The following is a 12,328-nucleotide window of genomic DNA, read 5'->3' on the forward strand; positions in this document are numbered from 1 at the left end:
GGCACAAAAACAGACACATAGACCAATGGAATAGAATAGAAACCCCAGAACTAGACCCACAAACGTATGGCCAACTCATCTTTGACAAAGCAGGAAAGAACATCCAATGGAAAAAAGACAGCCTCTTTAACAAATGGTGCTGGGAGAACTGGACAGCAACATGCAGAAGGTTGAAACTAGACCACTTTCTCACACCATTCACAAAAATAAACTCAAAATGGATAAAGGACCTAAATGTGAGACAGGAAACCATCAAAACCTTAGAGGAGAAAGCAGGAAAAGACCTCTCTGACCTCAGCCGTAGCAATCTCTTACTCGACACATCCCCAAAGGCAAGGGAATTAAAAGCAAAAGTGAATTACTGGGACCTTATGAAGATAAAAAGCTTCTGCACAGCCAAGGAAACAACCAACAAAACTAAAAGGCAACCAACGGAATGGGAAAAGATATTCGCAAATGACATATCGGACAAAGGGCTAGTATCCAAAATCTATAAAGAGCTCACCAAACTCCACACCCGAAAAACAAATAACCCAGTGAAGAAATGGGCAGAAAACATGAATAGACACTTCTCTAAAGAAGACATCCGGATGGCCAACAGGCACATGAAAAGATGTTCAGCGTCACTCCTTATCAGGGAAATACAAATCAAAACCACACTCAGGTATCACCTCACGCCAGTCAGAGTGGCCAAAATGAACAAATCAGGAGACTATAGATGCTGGAGAGGATGTGGAGAAATGGGAACCCTCTTGCACTGCTGGTGGGAATGCAAATTGGTGCAGCTGCTCTGGAAAGCAGTGTGGAGGTTCCTCAGAAAATTAAAAATAGACCTACCCTATGACCCAGCAATAGCACTGCTAGGAATTTATCCAAGGGATACAGGAGTACTGATGCATAGGGCCACTTGTACCCCAATGTTCATAGCAGCACTCTCAACAATAGTCAAATTATGGAAAGAGCCTAAATGTCCATCAACTGATGAATGAATAAAGAAATTGTGGTTTATATACACAATGGAATACTACGTGGCAATGAGAAAAAATGAAATATGGCCTTTTGTAGCAACGTGGATGGAACTGGAGAGTGTGATGCTAAGTGAAATAAGCCATACAGAGAAAGACAGATACCATATGGTTTCACTCTTATGTGGATCCTGAGAAACTTAACAGGAACCCATGGGGGAGGGGAAGGAAAAAAAAAAAAGAGGTTAGAATGGGAGAGAGCCAAAGCATAAGAGACTGTTAAAAACTGAGAACAAACTGAGGGTTGATGGGGGGTGGGAGGGAGGAGAGGGTGGGTGATGGGTATTGAGGAGGGCACCTTTTGGGATGAGCACTGGGTGTTGTATGGAAACCAATTTGTCAATAAATTTCATAAAAAAAAAAAAAGAAGTATCTTTTCAAAAAAAAATTAAATATATTGAGAACATAGTTTCTGCTACCATGTTAAGAGAAAGCGAGACTCATACATTTAGAGAGGTAGTTAAAGAGTTGCTTTTCTGGGCTCACTCTCACTGGTGATGAGCCATGCTTCTGCTCACCGAAAGTCCTGCAGCTCAAGATCCAAATAAAGTTAACCACTATACCGAATGGAGTGTCCTGAAAATTGAAGGAAAAGAGGAAAGCTGGGTGTATCAAGAGAGAGAGCCTTGAACTACAGAACGGAAGAGAAATTCAGACAACTGAGTAGGTGGGCATATCTTTTCCCCTCAGCCCTACTAAAATCCAATATTGTTATGGTTCCCATTATCTGCAGAAGAGGAACCAATACAGAATACCTTGAGAGATCAATATAACTAGGAGGAAGAACACAAGCTTTTCCTAAGTAGCCTGCAATAAGAGCAAGGTTTAAAAAAGGCTTTCCATAATAGGAATAAAAGGCCTTCTTAAAACCAGACAACCCAAGAGACAATGTAGATCAGAGTTTCTCAAACTCAGCACTACTGACCATTGAAACCAGATAATTCTTTGTTGTGGGGGGCTTCCCTGCAGATTGTGGGATGTTTAGCAGCATCCCTAGCCTCTGCATGCTAGATGGCAATAGCCCCCTCACCAGTAATGACAACCAAAAAATGTTGGTAGACATTGCCAAATATCAGGAGCAAAATCATCCCTGTTGGGCACCACTGCTATGGATGAGACAAGTAATAAAGAGCTGCCAAGGATAACTCACTCTCTGGGTAACTAGCACTCCCAAACCATTTCACTTCTCGAGCCAGGATACAGAAGGAACAGCAGGACTAGTAGGAAAAATGACAAGTTCAAATTTTAGATATGTCAAAATATGAGATACCAAGGGGAGATGTCCATAAGGCAGTTGGATATATGGGAATGGAATCAAGAAAAGAGGTCTCGGCTAGAGAAATAGACCAGAAAAGCATGAGCTACATTAATACCTCTGAGAAAGACTTTTGCAAATCTGTAGCCAAAATAAAATGCTCTTAAGAGATGATGATTATTACCCTACCCAAGCTCTACCTAGTGCCTAATTAAACAAGAAGCCCTTGATGGATTTAGTCTACTGGAGGGTAATGCACTCATGAACAATTTTTACCTTCATCTGGACAAACTTACCATATGTTAAAGTCTTCAGAGTAAACTCTCACATATCTTTACTAATTGATACACTGCAATAATTTTCCCATTTGGCATATGCTCCCTCATTTGACTTTTGTTCCCAAATCCATTGTCCCATATTCTATCTATTTGAAATAGACACTTGTTCTCTACTGCTTCAGATACATAATTAGTAAAAGATGCAATTCTCAACATTAAGAATTAAATGCAAGTGAGTTTTCCAACATTATCATTAAAGAAATTCTGTATGAAAACACTCAGACTCCAAACAGATTACTTTCTTCTTCAACAGAAAACTCTAACAGTTTGAATACACCTCAGTTCAAGAGCATATTTTCCTGAATGTCTGTTTTTGATTGAGAAAATCTACTTAAATGTAATTTTCCAAGAGATTACAAGACACATTTCTACATATGCATTAAGTTCACTTGTTAAAAACCTATTCAACATGTTTTATGAAGAGCTACATTTCATGCAAAAATAGCAGAGAAGAAAAAATTTTCCTAGCTTTAGACATATAATCTGGTTAACAAAATATAGTTAAAGTAAACTAAATCTGAATTACAATTATTATGTTTAGTTTAAGCTGGCTTCCTTGCGTAAGATCTTCTACTTCATGCTTTAATTTTTTTTTTTTTAATGTTTGTTTATTTTTGACAGAGACAGAGACAGAGACAGAATGCAAGTGGGCTAGGGGCAGAGAGCGAGGGAGACACAGAATCCGAAGCAGGCTCCAGGCTCCGAGCTATCAGCACAGAGCCCAACGTGGGGCTCATACTCACAAGCTGAGAGATCATGACCTGAGCCGAAGTTCGGACGCTCAACCTACTGAGCCACCCAGGCACCCCTTCTACTTCATGCTTTTTAACTAGCCTTAAAAAATTTTTAATAAGTGAAAGTAAGTTGAGAATTTGTTTTAAAACAGTCATTTAAATTATCAATCAGGGGTACCTGGGTGGCTTAATAGGTTGAGCCTGGGACTTTAGCTCAGGTCAAGATCTCACAGTTCATGGGTGTGAGCCTTATATTGGGCTTTCTGCTGTCAGGGCACAGCCCACTTCAGATTATTTGTCCCTGTTTCTCTCTGCCCTTCCCCTGCTTGAACTCTCTCTCTCTGAAAAATAAATATTTTTTAAAAAGGATTAAAAAATAATAATAAAGTATCAATCAATTCACAGAATTTTCACCCAGCTCACCTTGATAGTTATATTGTGCCAACACACTGGCATGCATTAAGTAAGAGGTATAAAAAAAAGGGTGGTAATAACAAATAAACGGTTAGCATTTTTCTGCCCACAAACTAAATATTCACTAACAACATTTTTAGGACTCACTTTTGTTTACATAATCCTTACTAGAAATAAAAGGACACCATTAAATAAAAATATCAATAAACACCTGCTTTTCTTTATATGCTCCTTAGGCTAAACTTATCAAATCAGATAAGATATTCATTGAAGAAAATTACTATGATCCACCACCACACCACCACCACAGCCCCATCCTTTCCCCACATAAAGAAAATGCAAACAATGCCCAATTTAATGACTCTAATCACTTACAATTATAAGATAGCTAAAGAGAAGAGAAAGTAGTGAAATGTGTCTAAAATCGAACTTTCTTACCAATATGCTGCTGCAGAGCCTGAGACGAGTGTGAGGCACGAGTGGAAATCATCTTTTCAACAGCTGGAGGAAGTGTCCTCCAATTAGTAAACTCCAAAGTGAAGATAAGGATGTCATCACTGACTGAGTCAATCCTGTATTAGCAAGATGTTAACATACCATCAGACACAAAATATGCCAAGGGTTCATCCTACAAACACCACTTAGTTATTCTTGCAACCTTTCAGTATAGCAGGAAGAGTGAAAACTGGGGGCACAGAAAACATTCATGTAACTGGAGGTAAGTTCAATGGATATGAATAATAATTTACAGGTTCCTATAAGAAAATGAATGGACTGTGTGTGTCCTTGTCCACTAGATGACAAGAGAATTTCTACTTCTGTAGAGGACAGGAATTCTCCTTCCCATTCCTCAGCAGCAGGGGTAAGAAAAAGAGAGGCACCAGTATCATCAGTGGATTTGTCAATTATCTCTTCCCACTGGAATCTCTTGCTATAAACACTTCAAGTGGTCATCCTTATAGACACACAACTTAACAGTCCTAAAAGGATAAAGCCCAAAACACCCAAAGCTATCACTCAACTGAGTATATGGGAGAGATGGCTTGTTTCTGTCCAATTCCCAGGGATGGGCAATTGTTACCCCGTAGGAACCTTCCGCACTGTATAGTCAGTTCTAAAAGATGTACTAAAACAACTTTTGTCCTTAAGGACTGAAAAGTGTTCAAGAGAAACAAGTTCTCCCTCTAGTATTTCAAAATAATACTGAATTTTCTACCAACCCAGCCAAAAGAGACTTCCCCAGATTTTATAAGCACCTGAATCCTACTGGACAGAGCACTGTTCTAAGAAAAGTTCTGGTTTCTTTTTTTTTTTTTTTAATTTTTTTTTAACGTTTATTTATTTTTGAGACAGAGAGAGACAGAGCATGAACACGGGAGGGGCAGAGAGAGAGGGAGACACAGAATCTGAAACAGGCTCCAGGCTCTGAGCTATCAGCACAGAGCCCGACGCGGGGCTCGAACTCACGGACCGTGAGATCATGACCTGAGCTGAAGTCAGACGCTTAACCGACCAAGCCACCCAGGCGCCCCGAAAAGTTCTGGTTTCTAATACCACCTCTACTACTTACAAACATATTGTCTAAATTCTTCAAGCCCTAGACCACAGTCTCAAAAATGCAAATAATACTTAACTTATTTCAGGAGAATATTTGAGAAAATAATATGAAACAATACAGTAAACATACTTTGAAAAGTATAAAATGTTGCACAAATATTTGATATTACTAAAACTGGATTGAAATTTTCAATATTGCATTTTTGTAGGCCTTAAAACATTGTACACATGAAATTTAGTCACATCTTAAAAAAATTTTTTTTAATATTTATTTATTTTTGAGAGACACAGAGAGACAGAGAATGAGCAGGGGAGGAACAGAGAGAGAGGGAGACACAGAATCCAAAGCAGGCTCCAGGCTCTGAGCCATCAGCACAGAGCCTGACGTGGCGCTCGAACCCACAAACCATGAGATCATGACCTGAGCCGAAGTCAGTTGCCTAACCGACTGAGCCACCCAGTCACCCCGAAATTTAGTAACATCTTAAAGAGAACTCCAAATTCTAACAAGATTACCCATCTTGTTACAAGATTACCCATTACTCAACTAAATACTCCCCTGCAATATTGCATTGTTGGAAGGAAAATAAAATGATTAGGGCTTCTGGTAATTACTTCAGAAATTATTTTCAAGGTTGCTTTTTTAAAGATGTTACTGAGCAAGGACTAAAAAAGGGGAAAAAATAGAAGGAAAGGAAAGAAACTGAATAATACTCTCAACTTGTCATTCAAAGACAACTTATATTTTGTAATTCAGAGTCAAAGTGTCCTTGAAATGAAGGACTAGAGAGTATGAAAATCATTTCTCCAATTCTTAATTCTCCAATATGCAAGCATACATAAGAAAGAAGGGTAGCACAAAATGCTTTGGGAAAACATTTTATGTCTTAGGAAGCTCTCAGTAAAATCACAACTTATCAAGAAATACTGAGAATACATTAAATGGTACAATATACTCAAAGGCAAACAATCTCCTTAACATTCTAGTACCCCACAACAAAGGTTACTTAATTCTGGCTCCTTATTTCTTTTTTAATGATTTCATTTTTCTGCTTAAGTGTGCTTTAAGTCTCACTGTGACCAAACACAAAGTCATTTTTATGCAGTTATCTAAACACACACATGAGAAATAAATCTGTTTATACAGCTTTAGTTAATATAATGGTGAGTTGATTCTACCAATGCTGATAATGCCACTAAAAATGTATTGTTAGTGTACTACATTGACCGTTACATTGTACAAAGCAGTTGTACAATCATAAACGAGTGACAGTTAATCAACTAAATGCACAGATGACATTTACTTCCTATTATTCACCCATTACATTTGGGCAAGGGTAGGGAGGGGACCTAGTCTTGCATTCAAAGTTGAAAAAATATTTCAACTCTGTAGATTATATTGTGACAGGCAATTATTCAGTGAGATACATTTTTAAAACTGTTTAAGGCAAGCAATACTAGGAAAGACATTTATAATTTACATGACAAAGATTAAGCAACAGACTTACATGTGATATAAATAAGATACAACCAAAATCCACTTTAACAACATACTGGAATTTTTATGGGAGAATTTTTCTTGAAACAGCTCTTTGAATGTAAATTTGATCAAAGAAAGCAAAACATTTATCATATTCAGCATAAACAGTAGCTTTATCCATTCAATAAAAGATCAGTGAACAAAAATTTGACCATGTTAAGCATTTTCATTGCTAAAGTGAAATTTTCCATTGTATTTTTCTAATGAATATAAAGTGACTGAAGTTACTCCTTTGGAGTAAAATATATACAACTGGCATTCTCCCTCCAGACAGTTGAAAGTTTTACAATTTACTTCAAAATAATTTGTAGTGTACTGTTTCTCAACTCTTTTCTAGCCCAACACATTCAATATATATAGCACACAGAGAGATATCAACAAATACAACAGAAAAATTCTTACATGGCCTATTCACATGGGGAGGGGGAGGGTCCTGTATCCGGACTGGGGATGGAAGAGTGTATTTTACAAATCCTTCTGGGAAAATTAACTTAAGTAATTCCCTCTCCCAGCCCTCTAGGAAGTTGGCTGAGGAGGAAAGGGGAAGAGGCAACATTTAATTTTTCCCCCTATAGGTACTTGCTAATTTATGAGTAAGAAGGAGCAAGAAAAGCCGGCACATATACATCCCCTAGGTTACGCAAGGGATTAAGAAACTTGAAATTCAGTGATGTAACTACAGTATCCATATGGACACACAGGGCAAAGGCAGGATAGCACAATGGTTAGAAAGAAACTTGAGCCACACTACAGGACAGCCACATTACAGGATAAACTCTAGTACTAGTAAATTACTAGCTGTGTCAGCTTGAGCAAGCATGCTAAACACTCTGGGCCTCAATTTGCTTCTCTGTAAAATAAGGATAATAGTATCTACTGTATTTTATATTAAATGAATTAATACAGTAAAGAACTTAAAATAGTGCTTACTTGTGTCAGGCCATATTCTAAGTGTTGGTTAAAGAAAGAAACTAGAAACCAGAAGGGAGTATGAAGGCTAAAAGTAACAGACAAGTACTACAAAGTCAGTACCTTCAGAGGAAGAACACAAAGAATACTGCTGAGAAGAGGGGGGGTGCCCTAAGGACACTGTCAGGGCTGTCCACAGCTGCCCCACGTGCTGGACTGAATTTATAGCAGCAGTTGGGGAGTGAATCCTAGAATAGTGAGAGGCAACTGCGGCTAGCTGTCAGGAGCCTGACACAACCACAAAATTCACTAAGCTAATAGTTAAGAACACTTAAATAACTTTGTTAATAGCTAGATACAGCATTCCTTAGCAAGTGTTTCTATCTTAGTGGTTTGTGTGTCTGTGCATGTGCACATACACACACACACACACACACACACACGCACATATAAAGGAGATTTAACACAAATATGCATATATGAATAACTTTTAAAAATCAGTGATTTCTCAGGGCACCTGGGTGCCTTGGTCGATTGACTATCCTACTCTTGATTTCCACTCAGGTCATGATCTCAGGGTCGGGGGATCAAGCCCTGCATCAGGCTCCATGCTGAGCATGGAGCCTACTTAAGATTCTCTCTTTCTCTGCCTCTGCCTCTCTCCCCCGCTTGCACACTCTCTCTCTAAAATAAAAAATAAATAAATAATTTTTAAAAATCAGTGATTTCTCAATGAATTGTCAATAATCTTTATATTTCATTCAATTATTTAAAAACTACAATGGATTTTTGTGAAATTGTATTGAAAAGGTATAGAGAGAATTCCAACAATGAGTATCTGACAGACAACTAGATATTAATCAGTTGCTGGGAAAAGGAGTAAATACAACCAGGCACTCAACTTGTTATAAGCTATAAACAAAAAGTAAACTGGGAATCGGAATGTGTACCTGAACTTTGCCTTTACTTCTATGTTCCTCAAACAACCTCCCAGAAAGCACTTTTTCCTTACAAACCTCATTATGTAAAACACTTGGTAACAAAAGGGATGACAGGCCGAAGCATAAAACCTCTACTTAGTAAAAATTCCTGAATTCTATATATTGACAGATGTCATAAAAAGGTGAGACGGTGAGATCTGCCAGATAGAGACCTGTTCACCACATGCAGATAGAGAAGCCACCGAGTGAAAGACGGGAGTCTCCAGAAATGCAAACAATGTACAAGTAGGGAACACTACTGTTCCCTGCATGAACCCCAAAGAAGACCTGTTTTCCAAAGAAAAACCCCAATTTAATAAGATACCAAAGCAACTTTCTGCTGAAATGCAAAATTTAGTATTTGTCTAAACATTATTTTAGTGAATGATGACTTTCAAGGCACAAAAATGAGGACATTGAGATGTTTCACTGGAATTTTATACAATACCCATGTCCTCTATTTTCCTGGAGACTTATTCTATTTTCTCATTTGACTTGAATTACAGGCCAACAGAGTTATTTCATTGCTACAATCACCTTCTCAGCTCCACCTAGATACAAACAACTTTTGTAAAAGCTAAAGGCTGGAAGAAACAGTTTTCTCTTCTCATCCAAGAAAAACCCTGAGTCAACTTTCATATATTATCAGCTACTGCAGAAATCAGTATTTACATTAAAGGAGACGAAGTTCAAATACACAAGATGCTACAGGACAAGAGTATTCCCTCTGGTAGATGAAAGGATAACAGAAATCTCCAAAGCAGCTACAACCATTTTGTCACAGGCATAAGAGCATGAGAGATGGCCTAAGTAGAAGAAATAGCCCCCGTCCAAAGAATTCACTGGCATTCATCCATTTCTAATCCCTTCCACCTCTTACCTTTTCCAGGACTCTTACATTCAATCTATTAGTAGCCCCCCAACTCCTTCACCCCAACCTAGCCATCACACCAAAACACACGCACACATTTTCTCTCTCTCTCTCTCTCTCTCGCCTCCCAAATGGGAATCTTAAGAAATTGGGAGAAACTGAAGGTAGTATATTCATTCCAAAAGGAAAAGCTCTTTTCCAAAGCTTCACTATGGTAGGACTTCTTACCATGAACTGCAGAGTAGATTCAGTGGGTCAAAGCCAGCAAGCAGGAGAGATGGCAGCCATTCCTTATATGTTGTCTGTGCTTTAATTGCATGACTTATAAATTCAGAAATATGGTTCCATGGTGCCAATGGACAACCTTTCTTCAAAAAGTAGCGAAATACTAAAAATTTCTCATACTTCAGGCAGTATGCCAAATGAAGTTCATTAAGCTGGGCTCCATATTTCAAAAGTATATTCACAATTCCAAAAAACTCGCAGCTCCAGCAGAAAGAAAGAAAGAAAGAAAGAAAGAAAGAAAGAAAGAAAGAAAAGAAAAAAGAAGACAAGTTAGATTTTCATATGAAAAAAATTCTTGCAAATAGTTAATAGTCTAATAGCTCTCTTCCTGTTGTTGTAGGCTCTTGTTTCCCATGTAAAGTTAGGCAGTCACTGGGGGAGGCAGAGAGCTTCTCCTGCCTCTGTTGGGTTTTTATTACTTTTAACTCAAAATAATCTTAATGCCAAAGTGATACATTTTGGGGGGCTCTCATCTGTAGTCCCTTCACATATCTAGTGAACTGGGACTAGAGAACTAGGGGAAAGGGAGTATTCTACTTTTTAATCTACACTCTCCTGCATGGTTTTTAATTTTCAGCTATGAACAGGCAATGTCCTTAGAATTTTAAAAATTCATCTTAAGTAGATAATTTAAAAGTTACCATTGACAAACAGAAAACTCTTCTCAAATTGTGATGTTTTTGTACAATTAAGTATCTACAACAAAATATTTGCTAAGCCAAGTTCATAAACAATGTCATCAGTCCCTAAAGACAGAAAACTCATTCTAGGAATTTCCAATATACCATTTCCTTTAGCAATAGCCTTAGTCAATTTCCCTTTTACTTTTAAATTAATAATGGTAAAAACAAGGACAGCTTTTTTACGAACAAAAATTTAACTTAGTTTTATATTTTTAAATTAATCTTCTCTATCAAGTACTTCTACAGAATAAAAGTATATCATTTTAGGAGCACTGGAGTGGCTCAGTTGGTTGAACATCCAACTTCAGCTCAGGTCATGATCTCACAGTTCAGGAGTTTGAGCCCTGCAATGGGGACAGGAGAGACCCTGTGAGACAGAGCCTACTTCAGATCCTCTGTCCCCCTCTCTTTCTGTACCTTCCCTGCTCAGGTTCTCTCTCTTTCAAAAATAAGCAAATTTTTAAAAATATATATATCTGGGGCGCCTGGGTGGCTCAGTCGGTTAAGCGGCTGACTTCAGCTCAGGTCATGATCTCACGATCCGTGAGTTCCAGTCCCGCTTCGGGCTCTGTGCTGACAGCTCAGAGCCTGGAGCCTGTTTCAGATTCTGTGTCTCCCTCTCTCTGCCCCTCTCGTGTTCATGCTCTGTCTTTCTCTGTCTCAAAAATAAATGTTAAAAAAAAAAAAATATATATATATATATATATATATATCATTTTATACCTATTAAATTGGTTTTTTTTTTAATGTATCATCCAAGACTGATAAATTGTGGTAAAACTGAATGAAAATAAGTGTAATCCTTTTCCAAGAGAGCTAATTGGCAAGATGAATCAAAAGAGGTATCACAGCAAGTTATAGGGGCACAAACTCTGGAGCCAGCCTGTTCAGCTACTTAGTAGCTATGGGATTCTGAACAAATTGCATAAACTTTCTGGCACACAACACTAGCACCGTACGTGTATCTGTAAAATAAAATTGTATGTAAAGTAAAACAGCATAGTGTGCCTGGCTGGCTCAGTAGATAGAGCATGAAACTCTTGAAATCTCAGGGTCATGAGTTCAAGCCCCATGCTGGGTGTGGAGCCAAGTTAAATAATAAAGAAACAAAAAACCAAATAGAATAGAATAGAATAAATACATATCTTAGGAATTTATCCAAGACAAAATAAAAAAGAAATTACATCCTATTGGCAAAATATGTTAATGACAGTATTATCTACAACAGACTTATTTTTTCTGTAATGGACTTTTAAAAGAAAATTACCTAAATGTTTAACGAGGAGCAAATAAGTACAAAATATGATATGGTTATCATAAAACTGCAATCATGGTGGTTTTGAGACCACATTTTAAAAACTATTTATGTTGGGGCACCTGGATGGCTCAGTCAGTTAAGCGTTCAACCTCAGCTCAGGTCATGATCTTGTGGTTCATGGGTTCGCCCTGCGTTGGGTTCTGGGCTGATAGCTCAGAGCCTGGAGCCTGCTTCAGGTTCTGTCTCTCCCTGTCTCTCTATCCCTCCCCTGCTCTCTTTCTCTCTCAAAAACAAATAAAAAACATTAAAAAAATTTTAAATTGTTTATGCTATAATTGTAACAAAACTTAGTAAACATGTATGTTCATTATGTATACAACTGTGAAAGAAAATATGTAATAAAATTATTCTCCCTTTGAAATTGGCATTAATCCTATTTTAAACTATAATTAAATAATATTTCATTAATCACAGTATCA

General features: G+C 37.7%; 1 protein-coding gene across 5 annotated transcripts in view; it reads right to left on the reverse strand.

The window, feature by feature from the left end:
- Window positions 1-12,328, reverse strand: part of ASB3 (ankyrin repeat and SOCS box containing 3) — a 118,068-nt gene that overhangs the window by 16,415 nt on the left and 89,325 nt on the right. For 2 of the 5 annotated variants that reach the window (XM_043603372.1, XM_043603373.1), the window contains 2 exons: window positions 9,852-10,109; window positions 4,205-4,338 (listed from right to left, as the gene is read on the reverse strand). In XM_043603372.1, coding sequence (XP_043459307.1) covers window positions 4,205-4,338; window positions 9,852-10,109 — 392 coding nt within the window. Of the gene's footprint in view, window positions 1-4,204; window positions 4,339-9,851; window positions 10,113-12,328 lie in introns of all 5 variants that reach the window. The other 3 variants (XM_043603371.1, XM_043603374.1, XM_043603375.1) reach the window with 2 other exon arrangements.

The sequence above is a fragment of the Prionailurus bengalensis genome, chromosome A3, assembly GCF_016509475.1.
Source record: "Prionailurus bengalensis isolate Pbe53 chromosome A3, Fcat_Pben_1.1_paternal_pri, whole genome shotgun sequence".
Classification (NCBI taxonomy): Eukaryota; Metazoa; Chordata; class Mammalia; order Carnivora; family Felidae; genus Prionailurus; species Prionailurus bengalensis.